Source organism: Galleria mellonella, unplaced genomic scaffold, assembly GCF_026898425.1.
Source record: "Galleria mellonella isolate WM207_F2 unplaced genomic scaffold, CSIRO_AGI_GalMel_v1 utg424, whole genome shotgun sequence".
Lineage (NCBI taxonomy): Eukaryota > Metazoa > Arthropoda > Insecta > Lepidoptera > Pyralidae > Galleria > Galleria mellonella.
In genome coordinates, this window is record NW_026442097.1 from 1,186,362 (window position 1) to 1,211,650 (window position 25,289).

Below are 25,289 nucleotides of genomic sequence, written 5' to 3' on the forward strand. Positions count from 1 at the left end.
AGTGTTTCTTTACTCGAAATTGGTCGATTTCGAATTTTATTATCGAGATAATCCCACACATGCTCTATAATATTAATATCAGGTTATTGAGGAGGAATATCTAGGTATTTTGGAGCGTTAAACAGGATCCATGCTTTAATATTCCATGCTTTATGTTTAGGGTCATTATCTTGTAAAAATATCCAATTATTGTTAAAACCCATTTGAGCTGCACTAGAGAGAAGATTCTCTTTTAAAATATTAATATACGCTTTGTGATCCCTAATTCCATCAATAAATGCAAGTTTTCCCACCCCAAAAGCACTCATGCAACCCCATACAAATACTGACCCACCACCGTGTTTTACCGTTGGACATAAATTTTCTTTCTTATATTCCATATTAGGTTTTCTCCATACCATATGATGTCCATCCGATTTGAAAATATTATATTTCGATTCATCTGAGTAAATAACAGTTTGCCAAAAATGATTTTTTTCATTAATATATTTTTTTGCGAATTCTAATCTTTTTTTTCTATTAATATCATTTACCCAATACTTTTTACGCGCAGTTCTTCCATGATAATCGTTACTACGTAATACGTTCCGAACGGTACTGACAGAAATATGGCAATCATTGATATTATTAATTTCTTGTAACACTCGAGCGGCACTAATTTTTGGATTTTTTTTTACACAATTTAAAATTTTCCGATCCAATCGAGGCGTGATTTTTGATAGACGCCCCACCTCTGGGTTTGTTTTTTAGTGTTTTAGTAATAGAAAACCGATCAATTACAGTCTGTACGGTTGAACGTGGTCTATTGACAAATTTTGCAATTTCACTTAATGATTTGCATTGATTATGCAAATTAATAATTATTTTTCTCTCCTCTTCACTCGTTTCTTTTGCTTTACGACCCATTTTTGTAACTAAACACATCTATACTTGTCACGAGTGCAACTAAAACGTCTAATATCTATACCTACGTATTAAAAATGACCTTGGCATTGTAGGCATATGAAAAATTCGATTGAATAAATGATTTATACAGAATTTCATTTAAAAAAGAATGAATGTACGAATACTTTTTGTTTGTCATTATTTGCTTAGTTAACGTAAAAATATTTTTAAGTTGTATAATTTTTTTTTAAAAAAACAAAAATTATCATAAACAAAGTGCGGGAATGTTAAACTATTTAACAGTATTGATTTAAATTAAATAAATAGAGGAAAGTCTATCAAATTCGTATTTTTTTATTATGACCCTAGGTGTACGAATACTTTTTACACTCACTGTATATTAGATATATATATATTTGCTGTGTGGACCTGGTATTATTGTTATTGTTCGTAATAAAGAATCTATCTGTCTACGAGTATGTATCTAAAATTAGGTATCTCCATTAAAAATGATTCAGTACATAGCATCGATTGTATAAAAGGTTTGCATACCAAATTACGAAGTAATCATCCATAACATATCAAGGCTGTATACAATTTTATATTACTAGTACATAGTTAAACATTGTGCCTAGAGATGGGCAATCCACCTGGGTGGGTTTAAAGTCTGGTGGGTAAAAACCGGGTGTTTTGGGTTTATTGGGTTTAAACCCCATAAACACCCAAATTTTTGGGTGTTTATGATTTTGTACTTCATCATCGTCATCTCAGCCGCAAGACGTCCACTATACTGGACATAGACAATATTATTATGCAGCCTACAGAATAAAAAACTTTTAATTTGATTTTGAGTTTATTAAGAAAGAGATGAAAGTAAAATGTAAAACTACAGTCAATCACTGTCAGATTCAGAGTTATTACAAGCGATGAATTGTATAGGTTCGATAGGCTCTATTTCGTCTAAACTGTTATGTTCATTTACTTGCTCAATGAAAGCTTCTAAGGTATTTTCTTCATTAAACTGAATGTCCTCGCATTCAGCTTTATGTTTAAGATTCCAGTTATAACAAATGAATGAAATTTTTTCAGTTCTTTCAGTTGTAAGTCGATTTCTTTTGTTATTATGTATGTAGCCTTGGATACTAAAGGAACGCTCAGTGGCTGCCGAAGTACAGGGAGCTGATAGAATACGAATCGCTACTTTGCTTAACTCAGTGGAACCACAAATACCTTTCCACCATATTAGGGGCTCAATGCTATCTAATGAGCTCCATACAAATCCTCTGGCCCAAAAGTTTTCTTTAGCTTTATAACACGCCAAATCTGCCATTACATTTGACAAACTTAAGTGTTGGCTTAAATTGTAGATAAACTCCATACCCTTAAGTTCTTCCTCTTGAGTAAGTTCGACTCCTAGAGTCCTGGGGTCTAGAATATATGCTGCAAAATGTATTGGCCTCATTGCCATATTGCATCTTGAAGATACTGATGTTAGAATCTGCTGTTTGCTTTCTTCGCTCAATGTCGAAATCTCATTTAATGCAAAACGTATCTTAGCTTGTACATCTCTAAATGTAATGTATGTGCGATGCAAACGATTCTGGTCGCTCTCTAAGTAAAATATGCTTTCAGTGACTGGTTCCAAAATACTTATACATTCCCCTGTCTTCGTCCAGAAATCATCACTTAGAATTAAATCTTTAATATCTCTTGAAATTACCACATCTTCTCTAACTGTTAATTAATAATAAATAATAAGCTATCTTATTTGCTTTCAAACTTTTAACGAAGTAACATGACTTCCCCATCTTGTAGCACAAGGCAATTTTAGTGTTTGTGTAGAATCTTCACCCTGCCTTGATTTTATCAACAAGGAACTTAATCGTTGACTCCTTTTAACAGTTTTTATTATATTTATGGCTTGCATAATAAACACAGTTACTTCTTGTATCTTTACAATATCTTGGCACAACAAGTTAAGGATATGTGCACAGCAACCGAGAGGAACAACATGTGGATATTTGAGTTTTGTTAATTCGAATGCCTTTTGTATATTTCTAGCGTTATCGCCAATAAGTACAAGAAACTTATTTGCTCCATACACTTTCATTACTTTTTCAACTTCTTGGCTAAGGTATTCACTAGTGTGAGGATTACTTTCTGTATTCAAACTTTTAACGTATGCAGGTTGAGGTTTTGATATAAGAAAGTTTATTATTCCTTCATTTCTTAAATTAGACCAGCCATCGCACTGAAGGTGTAAGTAACTACAAGCATTTAGTTCCTCATTTAACTCAAAACGCATTTCTCTATATATTTTATCTAAGTATTTTGTCGCTAAAGCTTTACGTGAAGGTATTTTAAATTTTGGTTGCAATTTTTCGAAAAATTGTATCCATAAAGGATGTTGCACCATCGATAATGGCGTCCCTGTTACAAATATAGCTCTCGCTAATTCTGTTTTTATATGATCATCGGTGTCTTGAAACTCAGCATTTATTGTAGTGTTAGCAGACGACGAGGGGCTTATAAAAGAATCATTTGTCTCTATCTCTGACAGTCCAGACATTTTGGTTTTGGACGAGCTATCTTTTATAAGTTTCATAGAGTCTTTTAATGTTTCTGGAGATTTTGGACAAGTGATAAGATGTTGAAGCATTTTGGCAGCATTACTGAATTTGTAGACCTTATTACAAAGCTTGCAAGAAACAGACTTGTTTGGTAAAGTACGGTAGTGCTCCCATATGCGTAAATCTTTAGGTCTCCCCATTGAACCTAAAAAAATGAACGATGATTAGTTGGTCTGACGAAAATTCAACAATAGAGTGCCTATTTTTTTACAATGATTATTTCTTGTTATTTACAATAAATTTATTAAAAAAATAATAAAATAAATACAAAAAACCTTTGTAAAATTACATCTCCTCGGAGGATTAAACGCAGACGCTAGTTTATTATCGTATTGTTCTGTATTTTTCTCAGCAACTTCTTTAATTCGATTAGGTACTTACGCATATTATGTTAAAAATAAATATCTAGTACACATCTTAGGCTATCCACCATTATTATCCAATGACGACTCTCAGCTAACTATGCACTATCATCCAAAATAAACGTGTATGGAAAATTTTATCCCAGTCGGTTGAGGATTGAGGATAATTGCATCAACATACGAACATACCTACATACTTTTATTTACATAACGCAAGCTAAATAAAAGCTTGTAATAATACATCTAATTTTAAGTTAAAATTGTTAAGTGATCATGATATAATTGTATCATTCAAAAATCCACTTACCTTTAATTATTTCTTGTTAAGTATAAATATTATTTCAAATCTGCTCCCTTAATATGCACTTTTTTACTGCTTTTCCTACCTAACACGTTACCAGGAAGTCACGTTACCAGAGTCAGAGTAATAGTGAACACGTTTGACAGTGATTGTCGTCGCCTCATATTCAGCGTCGACGAATAGGGGAATCCCCAGTCATAATGTATTGCATGCGTGGCGGTCTTACTTCAAATCCATAAACAAAGAGATAATTACAGAACTCGATACTAGATGGCGCTGTTTTTGTTTGAAGAAAGTTTGCGGGCTAAAATACATAGAATTTCATCAATGACTTCCACAAAGAACAACATTTCTGTTTTTTCTAAGTCCGTATCTCTTCCGTATATTTCATAAGATATAAGCTTGGGCTACATTGTTATGCAACGTGATTTTGTCGCTGTCTTGCTAGCAGGGTTGACAGATATACGATTTAAATCGTACTCATACTATTATTTGTCTATTTTTTAATGTACGATCGTAAAGATTATGATCGTAATTCGCACAAAAACATACGACTTTTTGGTTACCTGGCAACATTTTTATTATGAAACGAACATGCTCACATCATCAGTCACATGCAACAATTTATTGGGGATTTCCCCTTCACATCTGGCAGTCCTGCTTGCTAGAATATAGGTAAGTCAGCCACAGTTACTGACGATCGATATTTAAAGGGTATTGTTTTTGTGCTAAATATTTCATAAAAACGTTATTTAATACTTTGTGGATTATTAATTTAGTTGATAATCACTGGAAGTAAAATGGATGCTAATTTGAGAGATCAAGATCTTCGTATAAAACAGTTAATAAAAGAAAATCTACGTAAGTACTCTTTTTATACCTAGGTAGGTAAGGTATAATAAACACAAAAGGTACTTAGATCGCGTGTGTTCGAAGCATTTATTCTAATAAATTTAATTTAAAATTGTAGAAAGAAAAAAATGTCTGCCAAGCCGTAGCCGAAGCCGATCTCCAAATATATTTGGCGATAGTGAGACCCAGTGTCCAGATGATTTACCCAGCGTCGTCGCAACAAAGAAAAAAACGAGGATAAAGTAAAAGAAAATTTACTGAAAGAAGAAACAAACTGTTCTAAATGCTTAATTTATGGAGAAGAGGATAAAAGAAATGAGTATTTCGGACTGTTAGTGGCTCAAGAATTTAAATATATACGGCCATGTGTGCGAACGAGGTGTTATGAAGAAATTTTAAAGTATCTACGGGAAGCAAAAGGCCAACATGTTGATCAACTGCAACATGAAAACACTGAAAATTAATTACTTTCATTTTATTATATATAGATTTTTAAAATTTCCTGAAATATTATTAGTTAACGTTTTATTTAATATTGTAGAATTGATCAATACAATTTATAAAAATAATTTATTGGTATTACTTACATATTTTCAAAAAAATACGTAAAAACCTATTTTTTTGGGTGATTATGGGAGTTTATGGGTGTTTATTGGGTTTTTACCAAAGCACCGGGTTTAAACCCGGTGCTTTGCCCATCTGTAATTGTGCCCCACAAAACTAGAGCTGCCACCCGTCCGGAATTCCCCGGATTTTAAGGGCGTCCGGGGGTCATCCGGCAGGGGTTTTTGAAAACTTTTACTGTCAGGGGAAATCCTATTTCTTTGTAGGTAAGCGATCAATTGAAATAAATCTTAATTACATATACATCCACAATAACTTTGTTTTTATATATAGTAAGTGACAATGTCTTTATTTTTGTTACAAAAAATATTTCTTCAGAAGTGTCCGGGGAAAAAAACATATTTCGCCCAAATGTCAGGGATTTTTGCCGTGTTAATTCGGTGTCGGCGATTTAGGCGATGGCGGCCCTACACAAAACAAACCGACTTCAGTTTAAACGAAACCAGTTTTTGATTTAAAAACTAAACTTATTAAATACAAGAGACAAGAGTCTTTTAAGAACTAATTTATTAACTAAATAACAATTTTACATGATTAAAATACTCAATTGTATGATTTAGTCCTTAACTCTATGATAACTTTATATTTCACAATCACTGCGATAAACACAAGTGTTCATTACACGGTTCAATCAAGGAATGCCCCTAAACCCCAATACAAGGAGCTACAGCAGTGTTTCTAACCTTTTTTGTGCCATGCCATGCCCCACTTGAACATTTCTAAAATTTTTATGCCCCCATACATAATTTTTCCCAACAAAGTTTACTTGACGTCTCTAATCGCCCAGTCGCTATTTTGGTAACGTCAAACGAAATTATACCTAATAAATATTTACAGCATTTTTTTAATTCACTTTTTTTGTTAAATTTGGCACCGATATCTACTCGTAGCATTGCATTTAAATGGTCCGTAGCAAGAGCATTAAAATCGCTTCGAGTCCATTTTTAATTGCCCCCACTTAACTAACAAATTGCCCAGCTGTGGGGCGTGAGTCCCACGTTGGGAAACACTGAGTTACAATGAGCATTAGTTTCACACGGGACGTGATTATTATAAACAAACGAATGGTAACAAATACGCATAAGGAACACTACAAGTCATTGTTTCTGTAGTTTAAGCATCTCTTCGTGGTAGACCCGACAACAGCGGGTCTACCATAAAGTGAAATTCCGAATTTTCGGACTCGATTTCGTGTTTTTGTTTATTTTTTTTATACAACTTAGAATGGCAAACAAGCTGTCGGCCCTCCTGATGGAAAGTGGTAACCGTCGCCTATAGACATGAGCAGTACCATAGACATAACAGAATATACTGTTGCGCCCATGATCGCCCCCCCCCCCCCCATGCAGTGCCATTCTTGAGGACTCAGATGTTATTCCTCTGTACCCTGTAAATTCACTGCCATATCCCACCCTTCAAACCGAAACACAGCCATGCAAACACAATTGCTTTTCGGTTAAAACACGAATAGGACGGAGGTACCCAAGCAAACGACTTTTGTACAAAGTCTCCCTCTGGTATACCAAAATCGAACCAATAAATGGAGTTTAACATTTCGTTCGTCATACATCCTATCATAAAAATCCAAAGGAACGATATTTTAACATTTTTAATATTTCCAAACGGCATGTATTATGTAATTTTAACATCAAATTTGTGTTTCGTTTGGCTCCGAAATTCCGAGAAGCATTTCATAGTAGGCCCTCAGGTTTGCCGTTGTTTCTTGCACTGCCGTCGTCGCTCCGTTTCCATTGTCAACAAACTGTTGAACTGTTCATGCAGAATTTTCTTTAGAATCAATATGTAAGTAAATCCTTACAGATATAACAAGTCACATTAATAGATATCACCGCAGCAAGAACTGCTGTGAATAATAAATAATAAGTCGATTGCTTGGGTACCTCTGTCCCATTCGTGTTTCAACCGTGAAGCAGTTGTGTTTGCATGGCTGTGTTTCGGTTTGAAGGGTGGGATATGGCGTGAATTTACTGGGTACAGAGGAATAACATCTGAATCCTCAGGAATGGCAACGCATGGGGGGTATAATGGGCGAAACAGTATACTCTGTTATGTCCATGGTACTGCTCATGTCTATAGGCGACGGTTACCACTTTCCATGAGGTGGGCCGTCAGTTTGTTTGCCATTGTAAGTTGCATAAAAAAAAAAGCATCCGAAGCACTATCAAAATAAATTTCGCGCGCAGGAATTAAATACGAGGTTTGTCCGGAAAGTACGTATAAAAGTTTTTTAAAAATTTTATTTTACAATTATTCAGGTAAATCAATTTTATCCCCTTCAAAGTACTCCCCCTGTGACATAATGCACTTGTGCCAACGCCGTTTCCACTGTGAGAAGGCTCCTTGAAAGTCCTCTGGTTGTAGGTTTCTCAGCTGCCCCGTCGTAGCTTTTTTTATCTCATTTATGTCCCCCAAATGCCGTCCCCGAAGTACCAATTTGGTTTTTGGGAACAAGAAGAAGTCACACGGGGCCAAATCCGGCGAATAGGGGGGGTGTTCGGTCACCGTAATGGAATTTTTACTCAAAAACTCACGGACAACAAGAGAGGTGTGGGCAGGGGCATTGTCGTGGTGAAGAATCCAACGCCCCTCTCGCGCCAATTCTGGACGAACTCGTGCCACACGAGCTTTGAGGCGTCTGAGCACATCGACGTAGAATTTTCCATCAACTGTCTGGCCTGGAGGGACGAATTCTTGATGGACAATCCCCCGAACATCGAACTCTTTCTCGGCCCTCTCTGAATCTTTTTAGCCACTTGTGGACGGTTGGTTCCTTCACAGCATCATCCCCATAAACTGTTCTGAGATCGGCAAAAATTTCACGGCCATTCTTGCCGAGTTTCGAGAGAAACTTGATTACGACGCGCTGCTCTTCAACGGAAGCGGGCTCCATGCCGACGGGGTTTCGTTAAGAGGTAACTTCACAGATGGCGTGACAAGCCAGTTCGCACCGCACGGCGGTCAGACCAGAACTGAAGCATTGTTAGGGACATAAGGAAGGGGTCCTGCGCTTACCTGGCCTCCCCACTCCTCTTTCTCGCATTCCAGAACACTTTTATACGAACTTTCCGGACAGACCTCGTATAATAATAATATAATAATAATAATAATATAATAATAATTAGTTTATTCATCTCCACAAATTACAATGTATTTATTTACTTTATACAAAATAAAAGTATCGTAATTTGTGGGAGATCTGGAGTCTAAACTAAGCTGTAACTTGTATGTTACTCACCAGAGGGCCTACCACGAAATATTTTCCGCAATTTCGGGGACGAACGTAATAGAAATTTGATGTTGAAATTACATAATACATGCCCGTTTAAAATTATTAAAAATATTAAAATATCCATCCTTAGCTTAACGTTTCATTCATCATAAATCCTATCCTAATAGTCCAAATTAGGATAGGATTTATGATGAGTGAAACGTTAAGCTCCATTCACTGTGTCGATTTAGGTACGAACAGAAACACGAAATTGAGCGCGAAAATTCGGAATTTCATTTCATGGTAGGCCCCCAGGTTCCTCCTAATAAAGTAGTGACAGTTCAAAGTAAAAGGTAGTTGCGTACAGTAAATAGCTATTAGAGACTTATGCTGTATCAAATCGCAGCTTAAGTCAACTAAGACGCTTAAGCTAAATACTCGTCTGCCAATGGCGAACCGAATAATTTTGGAAAAAAATTTTCCTTGCAGATAAGAAAAAAATCAAAGTTCTCAATTCGGTTGTTGTTGTTTTTGGTTTTATGTTTTTTTTTTTTTTACAACATAGGAGGCAAACGAGCTTACGGCTCACCTGATGGTAAGTGACTACTGCCGCCCACGATCACCCGTAACAGCAAACTTCAAAATTTTGTTCTAAAGCGGAAATTTGGAAATTGCTTTTTTAAAAGGATATACTTTAACATTAGTCCCATAGTAGTTTTATCAAAATCGGTTCAGCGGTTTGGTTTTTAGACCAAAATAACAGTGTTTTCCCACAATTGAAGTCGGTTTTATTTTTATGGAACACAACGTTTATTTAATTTAAAATAAAACGAGTCACGTGCAAGTTGAACTCACGCGCCGAGGGTTCCATTCATGCTTAAAAGATAAAATAACCCTTCTTGCATACGATATAGACACCAAATTGTTATTATTATTGATACTGTATTGATATTAAAAAAAAAAAAAAACATAATAATTTAAACTCCACACAAAAAGGACTTCAACTTTTTTTCTTTTACAACACAGGGGGCAAACGAGCATGCGGCTCACCTGATGGTAAGTGACTACCGCCGCCCATGGTCACCCACAACACCAGCGGCATTACAGATGTGCTGCCGGCCTTTTAAAAAGGAATATGCTCTTTTCTTGAAGGTTATGTTGTCGTATCGGTTTGGTGTGTGGCGAAAACGATTATGTTGACAAAAAAAAACCAATTCTTTTGATTTCAAATTAAACTGCTTAACCGATTTTGATAAACTTCTCATGGGATCAATCTGTAAGTGTACCCTTTCAGATAAAAAAATAATTTTCCAAATCGGTCCACAACTGACCGAGTTGTGAGGTGACGAACGTGAAAATATACCACCGAATTGAGACTTTTTCAAAGTCGGTTAAAAATCATTGTTCCTCAAATAATATCTGTGTATATATCTACAGTGTTTTATGTTCTCTATCACTATACGCTCACGTGATAATGTAAATGATCACTGGCCTCGATAATGAGAGATTATGAGAGATCGCGCCGAAACTGGATTTGAAGGTCACGATACACTGACGAAGTTTGGAAAATTCATACCGGTTCGTTAAAACTATGATTATTGGCATAGTGTAATACATGAAATATATACATACATACATATATATTATACATATAATTTAAAATTGTGTTCCACAAAAAGTTTACTCCCGATAGGAGTAAAATCCGTTATTTTGTTTAAAAAAAAAATATGTAAAAACGGACTTAAATTGTGACAAATCCAATTATTCTGGTCTGAAACGTCAAGTAGATAAATTCTCTTTATTGTTTAATCCAAAAGATTACAATAGTAAACTTATAGATACAAACGATTACAAGAAATGATCGAGTTCAGATCACCAGAGGGAGACTTTGTACAAAAGTCGTTTGCTTGAGTACCTCTGTCCTATTCGTGTTTCTACCGTGAAGCAGTTGTGTTTGCATGGCTGTGTTTCGGTTTGAAGGGTGGGATATGGCGTGAATTTACAGGGTACAGAGGAATAACACCTGAGTCCTCAGGAATGGCAACGCATGGAGGTATCATGGGCGAAACAGTATACTCTGTTATGTCCATGGTACTTCTCATGTCTATAGGCGACGGTTACCACTTTCCATCAGGTGGGCCGTCAGCTTGTTTGCCATTCTAAGTTGTATAAAAAAACATTAAGATAACAATAATTCAAATCGATGCAGACTCTGAAGGGTAACAAACATAAAAACAAAGTCCTTTTGTTTGAAAATTTCCACAATATTGTACACCGCTCTACCCGCTGACGTTGATGCTCCTTTCCACTTCGCGTGTTGCTGGAAGACAACTCTATTAGAGTTAAGCTCGCCTTTGTACATTTGATTCCACTCTGTAATATTTTTATGTATAATTAGTGTGTACAATAAAGTATTAAACAAATAAATAAATAAAAATACAGCCTAATTGTGTACCTTCTTGTTTTTAAAGTCGGTTAAAAAGGTAACCAATTGTTCAGTTGAACATATAACGGAAATACTATAAATCAAATTAATAGCCTATTTGCTATAACGTTCCATCTTTTATTTGTATTGAAATTTATTCGATCATTTATTTGTACAAGTGTTGGTTACAAACAGACTTTCTCTTTTGATCGCGTCGTTTATTCATTTTAGTACAATAATTACCGAACGCGTCACAGCCACTCATGACTAATAGAGTGCTGAAACAAAAGTGTAAGAGAAACATTTTTACTGATGACATTGGCGCGCGCGTAGTAGTCCATTTACATCCTATTAAAAACATATACTAATATCATCTTTGTAGGGGGGAAGGGAATGTTAGTAATGAGGAGGTTAGTCCCCATTTCTATTAATATACCCTATATGGTTGACCTCCACGCGGTTTCTAGTGGAAACTATCCTGACTAATTTATCGTTGAATTCGTCACGATGGGCTAACTGACCTGCTTTATCATCCTCACCTATCATCTCTCACTGGTGCCCCGCCAGTGTATACCGTTGGCGCAGTCGGGGTTACAATTTCATTACCATCCATTTAAAAAATATATATATAAATATCCTTACACTAAATGTAGGTAAAAATGAGTTTGTTTCTTACCTTATAACGCCTAAACTGCTTAACCGATCACTATGAAATTTGGTATCCACGTACTATATGGGATGGGGAAGGATATAGGCTACTTCTTATCCCACTCGGCGAACATATCCCAGTCACGAGAGCAAAGTCTCGGCTTACAGTTAATTGATAATAAACTAATACGAACATTTCTATCTTTACAGAAATAAGCTGCTAAGCAGCTCGCTCGCAGTAGACGACGTATACACCATGAAGGTATGGGGAGCCCATGGGGAGTTCTGCGCGAGACACCAATGGGAGGTCATCGTCGCCACATTAGCTCTGCTGGCCTGCGCAGCTAGCGTTGAAAGGCACGGCCCAGGCACCAGGTCTGAGCACTGTGCCGGCTGGGCCAGAGCATGTCCAGGGTTAGAAGCGGAATACCAAGCGGCCGACGCTGTTATCATGACCTTCGTTCGCTGTGCGGCCCTTTTGTACGCATACTACCAAATCTCTAATTTACAAAAAATCGCTTCGAAATACCTTCTCATTGTAGCCGGGGTGTTCTCAACATTCGCTAGTTTTATCTTCACATCAGCACTCGCTGGACTATTCTGGAGTGAATTGGCTAGCATAAAAGATGCGCCGTTTCTGTTTCTGCTAGTCGCTGATGTCGCCAGAGGTGCTAGGATGGCCAAAGCTGGCTGGTCCGCTGGAGAGGATCAAGGGAAAAGGGTCGGTCGGGCTTTAGCTTTATTGGGACCAACAGCGACATTGGATACCTTACTAGCCATTCTACTCGTCGGAGTTGGAGCGTTATCAGGAGTTCCAAGACTAGAACACATGTGTACATTCGCGTGTTTAGCTCTCTTAGTGGATTACGTGGTGTTTGTGACTTTCTATCCGGCCTGTTTATCTCTAGTCGCCGATTTTGCATCCGGAAGAAAAGATATGGGCTCGGACAGTCCTTTCTCTGAAGCGGACTTAAAACCCAACCCTGTAGTGCAGAGAGTGAAAATGATAATGGCTGCCGGGCTACTATGTGTCCACTTGACTAGTAGATGGCCTTGGAGTGCTGACAACGGCATAGTTGAAGGTCCCAGCGATGATCTTGCTACGGCACCACATGATAACGTATTGCTCCACTCCTATGTAAAATGGTTCTCTGTTAGCGCCGATTATATTGTAATTGCTACATTACTTTGTGCCCTAATTATCAAATTTGTATTCTTTGAAGAACAAAGAAACTGGGTAATTGACATGAATGATATGACGGTCAAGGAGGTTGTGCAAAATGATAACGAAAATGCAAACAGTGGCCGCAAACCTTTGTTCTCTGTAGGCGATGATTCCAACTCGGAAGTGTCGACCCAGACTGATGAGCTGACTTGTCCTGAAGACTCCGAGTGGCCTGTGCTCTCGCCGAGCTCTTCAGCAACTAAATTAAATGCTAAGAAACGCCCAATGGCTGAATGTCTCGAAATTTACCGGTCAGAAGGAGCGTGTAAGTCTTTGAGCGACGAGGAAGTGATTATGCTAGTCGAACAGTCACATATACCTCTGCACAGGCTGGAGACAGTTTTAGGGGATGGTTTAAGAGGTGTCAGGTTACGAAGAAGAGTTATAGGCGCAAGATTTCAAACGGAAGAAGCTATCAAACAGCTTCCATATCTAAACTATGATTACAGCAAAGTATTGAACGCTTGCTGCGAGAATGTTATCGGATATGTCGGTATACCGGTGGGATACGCCGGTCCTTTGGTTGTGGACGGTAAAGCGTATATGATCCCGATGGCAACCACAGAAGGCGCATTGGTTGCTTCAACTAACAGAGGTGCTAAAGCTATAGGAACCAAAGGTGTGACAAGTGTTGTTGAGGATGTAGGAATGACAAGAGCGCCGGCTGTTCGACTACCAAATGTGGTGAGAGCGCACGAATGCAGACAGTGGATTGACAACAAAGACAACTACGCTTTAATAAAGGAGGCTTTTGACTCGACGTCTAGATTTGCGCGACTCCAAGAGATACATGTTGGTGTTGACGGTGCTATATTATATTTACGGTTCAGAGCAACAACGGGGGATGCTATGGGAATGAATATGGTGTCCAAGGGCGCTGAGAACGCGTTGAAGCTTCTCAAAAACTATTTCCCCGACATGGAAGTCATCAGTTTATCAGGAAACTACTGTTCCGACAAGAAAGCAGCCGCAATAAATTGGGTCAAAGGTAGAGGAAAGAGGGTGGTTTGTGAGACCACAATAACGGCGGAAAACTTGAAGACTATCTTCAAGACTGACGCGAAAACTTTGGCGCGGTGTAATAAAATCAAGAATCTCTCGGGATCTGCACTGGCTGGCTCCATTGGGGGTAACAACGCTCACGCAGCGAACATGGTGACCGCCATCTTCATAGCAACCGGCCAGGATCCGGCCCAGAACGTGACCAGTAGCAATTGTTCCACGAGCATGGAGGTTTGTGGCGAGAATCGCGAAGATTTGTATGTGACTTGTACTATGCCTTCTTTAGAGGTTGGCACAATAGGCGGGGGCACAGTTTTGACTGGCCAAGGGGCCTGTTTAGATATCTTAGGCGTGAAAGGTGCCGGGGCGTATCCGGCAGAGAATTCCGCGAGATTGGCATCTTTAATATGCGCTACAGTATTAGCTGGCGAGTTGAGTTTGATGGCTGCTCTAGTGAATTCAGATTTAGTGAAATCTCACATGCGTCACAACAGATCAGCTATTAACATGCAGGCGGCGGCCACTCCTGAGATATCAACGGTCACTTTAGAAGTACCAACGTTATAACATCTTGCTTTGGAAAGAACGAAATCTTGTTATTGTTACAGTTAAACACTGAAATAACACATAATGATTATGGTCATTAAATATACTACGCTTTAAATTAAATGTGGTTTTGTAACGTGTTTGTTACAAGGAATGATGACGGATGGGCGACATGATGACTAAACGACCAACAATGATTATTATAATGAAAGAAAAAGTAGATACGTTACAAACGCGCCAAAAATGAAACCTCGATATGACTAATTAACACCACTGTGTTTTTTTATTCAACTTAGAATGGCAAACAAGCTGACTGCCCACCTGATGGAAAGTGGTAACCGTCACCTATAGACATGAGCAGTACCATGGACATAACAGAGTATACTGCGTACACCCCGCGCAAATGACAAACTCTAGCCATAACGAAAGAATAAATTCTTTCGTTTCTAACACTGCGCCCTTTTTAAATTATTTGACAATGTAGCGTAAATAAATGGAATAAAATATGTCTCTGTGTTGTCGGTGTGTTTAGAACATTTTCAATGGACTTCAAAAAGAGGGAGATTTGCAATTCAGTTGTTTTTTTTTTTTTATTACCTTATAACTGAATTGGAAAATTACTTTTTTATCTGAAAGGATATTCTTACAGATTAGTTTCATGGATTTTTTTTCAAAATCGATTCAGTGTATATTAGTTTTGATGTGTTTTGCCACGCTTGAAGTGGAAATTTTTGTGGAACACAATCTCATTATTTTTTATATCAAATGTTTTCTAAAGCACGTAACGTATCTTCTTTAAAAAAAATTGGTATCCTATAATAAATGCAACAGAATGACCGATATTAGAATTGAAACTATAATCTCTTTTTTACTCTCAGCACAATAACATCTTGACAGAGTGTACCCCAAAATTTAATGGGGTACATTCTATCAAGATGTTATTTACTTACTGTTATTATTTTAGCCATTAACTATTCACTGCTGAACGTAACATTTCCCATAAGGGGAGTAGTTGTAGGCCAGTAGTTGCCACGCTTGGCAGGCGGGTTGGCAATCGCGGTTAGGCTTTTAGAGATGTTTTAAGAGGGATGCTGCTGACCATCCCTCGCCCTTCCTTAGTCCTTTCTTACGACACCCGCGGGTAAGGAAGGGTTGGCCCATTCTATGCCGGGGCACATGGCTAAACCGTGTAACGTACCTTCTTAAAAATAATTGGTATCCTATATTAAACAGAAGCAACAGAATGACCAATATTACAGTTGGAACTATAATCTCTTTTTTTTTCTCAGCACAATAACATCTTGACAGAGTGTACCCCAATATTTAATGGGGTACACTCTATCAAGATGTTATTTATTTACTTGACAAAAATTGTCTGTCTTTTTTATGGCGCGCTTTTGAAACTGTATTAATATTGTAATTGATTGATTTTATTTTATTTTATATTTTATTTTTACACAAATCTTTATATTTATTTTTTATTGCTGTATTATTAATATTACAATAAATTTCATGGTTTCGTAAACCCTGACCATAGATTGAACATCAAAACGTTCAGTATCAAGTTAGGCTACGTCAGTACCCTACCTTTTTTTTCCTGGGGAAATGCTTCATGCGGACCCATAAGCCCCCGGGGAGGCTTATGGGTACTGCCGGACTCCTACCGGCTAAAACCAGCACGGCATCCCTCGCCGCGCCAAAGTGTTGGGGACCCGGGTTTCCTTTCGAAATCCATCAAGCCCCAACGGCGTTGGCCCGCACCGGCTTGCGGGCGCCGACTCAAATAGCGTCAGTACCCTACCTAGTCGAATGTGACGTGGGTTTTGGTTGATTTTTTTTTAATTTACTACAACCCGTCCTTATAACCTCTAATGTTATATCACATATACAATGACTTTCCTTTATTTTTAGCTTTCGTAGTATTTATACTAATATAATGAAATAGAAGTGATTGGTCGCATTTGAAAAAATCTCTTTGCATCAACCTCGCGGTACGACCACGTGCGAAGCTGCAGGTTACGCCTAGTTTTTCATAAATACCTTTATCATTTGGGCATTGTATTTATGTTCCTGTCGGTCGTTCTGTTTCATACAATAGTGAATTATGTTGTTAATGTTGCCCATATTAATGTAGATATACAGAATTGTGAATTTAATAAATTCTTGGTATGATTTATACAGGGTGTATGGGGCAGGTTGGCAAAAACTAAAACAGTTGATTCACACTATTATTCTGAACTAAACACCGGTGGAAATAAATTGTTTCCGGATAAATTTCATTTTTTTTTTCCTGTTTATTTTTTCTTTATTTATTCAAAATAATGTAATTTATGATATTATGTCATAATATAAAGAAATAATAACATGTTGTAGTGAAATACTATGAAATACCAAAAAAACAGCAATGTACAAAATAATATTAGTGTTAAAATCCTACCGCGACGCACGGAATTTTTTTTTGAAAAGTTGCCATTCCTGAGGACTCTGGTGTTATTCCTCCGTACTCAGTAAATTCACGCCATATCCCACCCTTCAAACCGAAACACAACCATGCAAACACAACTGCTTCACGGTAGAAACACTAATGGGACAGAGGTACCCAAGCAATCGACTTTTGTACAAAGTCTCCCTCCTATTCAGACCATTCATCTGAATCAGCTGTTTTCGTTTTAGCCTAATTGCCCCTGTATAATAAATCGTTCGATAACATCACAACGTTAAATAGTTCGTTCTATGATTTTGTATTTAAATGTACTTAAATATTATGGTTAAGAGGCGGTGTTAACAGTATACATACATACATACATATATATATATATATATATATATATATATATATATATATATATATATATATATATATAATTTGACTATAGCAAAGAGCTATTACGTAAATCTATTAAGATGTTTACGAACGTTTTCGATGATATAGACATGTTCTCTCGAATTAATTATTGATTTACAAAAAAACCCAAAATGTATAATTGGTGACTAAAAAAGCCACAGAAAGTAGTATGCAGTGATATTTATAGCCAAATACGCCAATAATTTTCAAATATGCGCAAATAAAACATATCGTCACCTCTATGGTAAACTTACGAAACTGAAAAAGATACATTTTACAGGGGAACGTTTCGAAACATTAGAATGCAAATAACTTTTGACAGAAGACTACTGTAAAAGATCATGCTAACATTTTAGTTTTAAAATCCTGTTTTTTTATTGAATGCGCTTAATTAATTATTATTATATTACAAGTATCAGAAATAAATGCATATTCGTTACTTTGCACCTTCATACATGAGAGTTCCCAGGTGTTGAGTTATACAACAGCAAATCTACGAAAGTGGCAATTTCGTAAGTTGCTAAAGAAAATCATTTTTTTTTAATATCTGGCAAACTAACGAAAGTGCCACTTTCGTAAATATACCAAGGTATAAATCACGTGTTTTGGAGAGAACTTCAGTTTAAATAACAACGTTATAGCAATCATTCATGTAAAATAACTAAATTAGGATTGAGAAATTGATAAAATAATTATTGAAATTTTCAAATTAAAGTGTTTATTATAGAAAATACCATAAAAATATGCTAATTAAGTTTACTTTGGGTATATCACAAAGATATGAAGATTCGAGCTACTCGATTTCTTTAACCGTTAAAGGTATACATTTGAAAATAACCTCAATAAGTAGTATGGCGCAAAATGTAGATTTTTAAAGAAATGTCAAATTTGAAAAACTGCAGATTCGTAAATTTGCCATAGAGGTGACGATATATTCACTGACGATAATTTGATGAAATTTCTGACACTTGATTTAAAGGTTATTACCCCCCTGGGGTAACGTCTATTCTACGGGGGTAATACGGTTAGTAAATATTAATGTTATTGACAATAAGTTAAGCTATTTGTTACATATTTGAGATCTTAAATTTCGAACCATTTAGGGGTGATTACGCCCGCGGGGGTAACATCTATTCTGCGGGGGGATAAAATAAATATTGACAATAAAGTCTATTGAGATATTTGTTATGTATAGAAGGTTGATATTTGTTACTCGATCACGCTGAAACAACTAAACCAATTTGACTTTTTGGTTTATATTTAGTTTGGTTTATAAACTACTTTTTTTTTAAATCGATGGTTTTTGTATTTCGTGTTTAATCTTTATTAAGTAAATTTTTGCAAAAGGAAGTTTCAGGTTATATGCCCTTTCAGTTATAGAAACTTATACCGTTGAAATTTTCAAGTGACTTCAAAATGAAAAAGTCATCTCTCAATATCATTTCTAATTCTTCATATAGTTTAATGCCTTTTTTTTGCTATAACAATATGATTGGGTTTACTACTACATTCTTTCGTGTTAAGATCATTACGTTTGATTTTTTTATTTTTTTTTTATTAAAATCTTAAATTATTATAGAGTTTCGTTTATTGTAACGAAATATGAATATGTAATTAATAATTTTGTAACAGTAATAAAAAAATATGAAAATATAATTTAATTAGAGGATTTAGTTCTGTGCGTAAACGTTGCTATAAAATTTTATACACTGTTTAGCTACTATATATTATCTAGATCCTTTTATCAATTTTTTTTTTCGCGATCTGTCAAATATAATAGTATTTTATTACTCTAGATAGATATTAATAGATACATTTACTTTCTAGAATATTTTTTCAGATCTTATGTTAATGTAAAAGTGTACAAATGTTCGCCTTATAGATGTTACTATTATACGCTGTCTACACTGTCGTGCTAATATTTTTCGTTCTCATATTACTGGATTTGGTAAATACGCTGACATAGTGTAAATATAAACATACAATTATATTATTTATTAATATTAGACACTTTAAATTAATAAAATTAAAAAGAACATTTTGAAACATTGTATTTTGTAAAAGGCGGCCTTATTATAAAAAGCAATCTCTTATAGACAAGATGGTGACAATACTGGGGGTGGTGGTGGTGGTGTCAGTCTAACTAGCATTGCAATACGGGTGGTATATGTTACACAGTATATACTGTGATGCCCGTAATACACTTCATCTCTATAAGCTATCATAGATACCATTTTCTATCAAATGGGGTATATCAGCTTCTTTATTATATCCAGTAGTATGTTTTCCATGGTAGTGTTAGGTGTATTATGCATAACATATGTATTATACGTATTATTATAGCTTATTTATTTATTTATTTATTAATGGTTAGGGACCAATATAACGAACGATATCATCCATAAATTTATTCACTCGTTATTTTTATTTTAAAGTGGATGAAGTAAGGACGCGAGAGGCTATAGGTTTTTGTTAGTCTTTCTTGGCCTACCGCGTAACGAACAGGTCCCTGGGGAGGTGAGTGTGTGATTTGTATCATCACACATTGAAATTAGTGATAAATCAACATCACGTGTATCACAGGAAGCGTGTTAAATTAAATGTAAGTGGCATTTTAGCTAACGCTCTTAAGTAAGCGTTTGTAATATCAAAAAGGAATATAGTAAATGTAAAAAATATCTAATTTCCTTGTGATTAATTCTAATAAAATATTGTTGAAATATTATATGTAGTTATGTAGCTTTCAACATAATTTTAGCAATTGTTTTGTACATTTTTTTTTAATTCGTACTGTAACGGGGTAACGATGAAATTTGAGGTTATAAGGACTACTGTTGATTAAATATATTTTATAAATGTTCTGTAACAAAGATAATCACATAATAAATTAATTTTGTGTCTGCCCATTTCGATCAAATTAATATTGCATTTTTAAACGATTCCTGCTTAATTTTCTTATTGGCAAACATTACCCCAAGTTTCAAGGTTACCCCCAACCATTTACCGAGAGTGCGTTATCAATCTCCAGATGTGTAAATCATGTATTTATTTTCAAATAATGTAATTTATTGACTGAATTATATTGGTGCTTTAAACAAAATGTTTTTTTTTTATTATTCAATAATTATCCAAAAAAAAACAACCTAAATCACCTGCTGTTTGAATGTCACGTATGTACCTATATATTTTTTTTTATACTTGGTAATTTTTAGTAAACAAACTTAACACGTCTCTCTATTGTCGTTTAAAAATAAAACAGAAAAATGGTCATAGTATACAATATCATATAAGCAATTCATATAAAAATCTGTTTATTTTATGCACTGTCATAAGAATATAATACATGTAATACATTATATTATCTGTGGTTTTTTTTATGGGTGAAAATGGTATGGTAACCCCGCCTGCGCTAACGGGATACGCTGGCGGAGCACCAGTGAAGGGTGATAGATGAGAATGAAAACAGGCCAGTTAGCCCATCATGATGAATTCATCAGGAATTAACCATGATAGTTTCCAGGGGAAACCGCGAGGACGTCGACCTGGTTGGGTATATTGCTAGCAATGGGATTCTCAGTCTCTATCACTAACAATCCCTTTCCCCCCGAGCCTCTCATTTGGGCTAATGTACGCGTGAGTCGTGGCTAATACAGCTAGTTAAGCTCCACCCAGAGGGGGAATGGGATGGTTAGTGGAACTTAATGGAACTGACCCATTGGTAATTCTTTAGTGCAGTTTACTAGACTTATTAATAATATGGATTGGTAGTTAGGTCTTTTCTAATTGTATAATTGTTAGTTAGTGTACATTAACGCTTATCTGTGAGAGCTGTATACACCTTTAATTGATATGTTCATATAGCCTTAAGTTTTGTAGTGAGGAGTGAGATTTTTTTGTTCAAACTTAGATTTATGCATTTTATAATAGTAGTTTTTCTCTTTTACTTACTAATAACATTGTATATTGTCTACCAGAGGGAGACTTTGTACAAAAGTCGATTGCTTGGGTACCTCTGTCCCATTCGTGTTTCTACCGTGAAGCAGTTGTGTTTGCATGGCTGTGTTTCGGGTTTGAAGAGTGGGATATGGCGTGAATTTACAGGGTACAGAGGAATAACACCTTAGTCCTCAGGAATGGCAACGCATGGGAGGTATCATGGGCGAAACAGTATACTCTGTTATGTATGGTACTGCTCATGTCTATAGGCGACGGTTACCACTTTCCATCAGGTGGGCCGTCAGCTTGTTTGCCATTCTAAGTTGCATAAAAAAAAATTGTCTACTTAATTATTGTGAGCATATTGTTGGTGTGTCTTTTATAAATAAATAAAAAAAAATGAGAGGCTCAGTACGGAAATGGGAATTCAATTTCTGTTACTCTTTTCCCGCTGTCTCATCAGTGAGGTAATGATATTTGGGAATCATTATTCGTTGTGTTTGAAAATGGAACGTGTTACCCGATGACTAGCTGCTTAATATTTCACTGACGATCAATACGCCGGTTTTGTCATGTTAATTTAATGAAACAAATTGTATTTACCTGACCTTGGAAACTGGTTTTTACTAGGAAATGCAAATTTTTATGTATTCGCAATATATAGGTGACTAAATTCACAATTCGTAGGTAAATAGGCAATCACCTATATTTGTCTATGGAACGTCTTTCTTACCCTACCAATTTTTTTCTTTTTTTTATACTACTATGGTGGCAAACAGGCATACGGCCTGTCTAATGGTAAACGAGATTACCGTAGCCTATGGACGCCTGTAATACCAGAGATTTACAGAGTTGCCAACTCTTAAGAAACCAATTTACGACCAGAGTGACCATTTTGGTTCTAAGATGTGAGGATGGACTCCCTGCCGTTTGCGAGCGGTGCGATGGTGAAAGGTAGCTGTAGGCATCATAACTTCCAGCAGCAGTATTCCCGAACCGATACGACAACATAAGCTTCAAGAAAAGAGCATATTCCTTTTTAAAAGGCCTGCAGCACACCTGCAATGCCGCTGGTGTTGTGGGTGATCGTGGGCGGCGGTAGTCGCTTACCATCAGGTGAGCCGCATGCTCGTTTGCCCGCTGTGTTGTAAAAAAAAATTTATGTCATAATTTAATATTGGCATTGAAGTTGTAAAAAGAACGTTGCTCAAACATGTCTTTATTTTATTTTTTAAATTCATTTCTTGGCAATTGTGTTATTGTTTTGCGTAATTTAATACACATTTTTATTTTTAGACGAATACCTCGTTTCATAGTTTTTGTGAGTCGTGTTCTTGGCAATTTCAATTTGTCTGTATTTCTCATAGCGTACCTATATATGATTGGCTGATTTTTTGCAAAAAGGTACCCCCTTTATCATATATTTCTAGTAAATAATTATATATGAACAACACTTAGATTTTATAGATAGAGTGTCTCCATACAAATGCTTCGAGAAAAACGACTCAACTTTTTCATACAATTTTGCGTGATAAATAGTTACAAGTGATTCCATTATAACTTCTATATATATTTTGTCTTATAATTTTTGCATCTTTTAAATGTATAAAAACTCATTTTATTTATTAAATAATTAAATATAGATGCGTCAAGATACATTGTGTGCGTAAGTATATAGAACACTGATAAAAACAACGAGTCAGCTAATTTGACAATTAGCTGACGAAAAGTTGACACGTTTTTGGAGCTCGATGCTCTCTATCTATATAATCTAAGGAACAACGATATATCTGAATGGATATACCTACAGATTTGTTCTATAGAAATTTTATTAGAAATCCTTTTTTTTATGCAACTTAGAATGGCAAACAAGCTGACGACCCACCTGATGGAAAGTGGTAACCGTCGCCTATAGACACGAGCAATACCATGGACATAACAGAGTATACTGTTTCGCTTATGATACATCCCATGCGTTGCCATTCCTTAGGACTCAGGTGTTATTCCTCTGTACCCAGTAAATTCACGCCATATCCCACCCTTCAAACCGAAACACAGCCATGCAAACACAACTGCTTCACGGTTGAAACGCGAATGGGACAGGGGTACCCAAGCAATCGACTTTTGTACAAAGTCCCCCTCTGGTTTAATAGTTTAGTTTTTAGTTCAAAATAACTGATTTTGTCACAATTAAAATTGGTTCTTTTATGGGACACCATCTTTAATTATGTTATTATTAGTGTGTATAATAAAATATATTACAAATGATAAAATTAAGATAACACGTAGTTTTATAGTTGTGTAAGTACATAAGTAACTATATATGGTAATAGCTCACCAAAGTTATGGTAATTATTCTACCCATGCCTTCCTGTCCAATATCCAGTTTTCAAGGTAACGAACATGCTTTACCGCGCTTTTGACGAATATGGCGGCTTTCTTCACAGACGAAACAAGTAATTTAAAGCGAATGGTATTAAGAGAATGATATTTGTAGAATGTATAATGTAAACGTTTATTAATACAATAATTCTTAAAAGTATAAATACAAATACAGAAGGAGAACAATGGAAAATATAAAAAAGGTATAATATTAAGACGATATGTGTGCCGTGGCGCCAACAACAATATTCTTCTCGCGTCCTGCGCGCGCATAGGTACAACAAACAAGCTGCGTGCGCGACCGACCGTATTACATATATATATAAAATATTTACGCTTGTCTGCGTGTTTTTACAAAATAAATAAAATATATAATTTTATATGTATGCTACAAATTATATACTACTGTTATCCGTGACTTTACTCGCTTGAATCACTATATAATGATGAATTTAACTATCCACTGCCGAATATAGGTCTTCTTCTTGGGAAATTTTGCCAGTTTGCCACCCTTTGATAGGTCAGGCTTTAGTGAAATTTTAAGAGGGACGTTGCTACCTATTCTTTGACCATTAAGTTCCCTTAGTCGCGTCTTACGACACCCATGGGAAACGAAGGTGTGGCCTATTCTATGCCGGGACTACTAGACCAGGAAATCACTATATAAAACATGCTAAATAAATTTCAAATCGCGTCTGAAGAATTATTACCTCTCACAATGCTGATGTACGTACTTATTATATTGGTGTATTATATACAATATATATCTATCTATTTATATGTATTTACTTATATATATTTTTATTTATTTATTTATACCTATCGGTATTTTCAATTGTAAAGACATTTTATTTCTTTATCTTTAACTATAACATTTAAGTCGATCGGTACACATGTATGACTGTAACTACTAATGTACTGTCAGTTTTCTCATATTGGGTTTGCTGGAAGAAATCTCTATTGGAGATAAGCTCGCCCTTGTGCACCATTATGTTTGTTTTTACATTTCAATAAACTTTTGTGTACAATAAAGAATGAAAGAAAGAAAGAATAAATATGTGTTACGGTATAAATTACCAGTGTACTATATTTCATTCAAATCCATTCGCTATTTAAGCGTGATTGAGCAACAAACATACAAATAAATGTCTTTACAATATTTCATATTTACAATATTAGTAAGATTGACTCTTGTAAAATTTATAAACTATTTAATTATACAGGGTGTAAAGGACAGGTTGACTAAAACGAAAGCGGCTGATAAATTCTTGTGGAATTCGTCACGATGGGCCTACTGACCTGCTTTCATTCTCACTTATCTTCTCTCACTGAAGCCCTACTAGTGTATAGCGCTGGCGGTGTTACCATTTCATTTTCACCCATTTAAAAAAAACATA

General features: G+C 35.8%; 1 protein-coding gene across 2 annotated transcripts in view; it reads left to right on the top strand.

Moving 5' to 3' along the window:
• The window catches only part of LOC113515794 (3-hydroxy-3-methylglutaryl-coenzyme A reductase), a 33,643-nt gene extending 12,969 nt beyond the window's left edge, over positions 1 to 20,674 (top strand). For both annotated transcript variants that reach the window (XM_026900083.3, XM_026900091.3), the window contains exon 2: positions 12,167 to 20,674. In XM_026900083.3, the coding sequence (XP_026755884.1) occupies positions 12,213 to 14,750 (2,538 nt within the window). In that variant the 5' untranslated portion in view covers positions 12,167 to 12,212 and the 3' untranslated portion in view covers positions 14,751 to 20,674. The remainder of the gene's footprint in view (positions 1 to 12,166) is intronic.
• Positions 20,675 to 25,289: the final 4,615 nt, after the last annotated feature.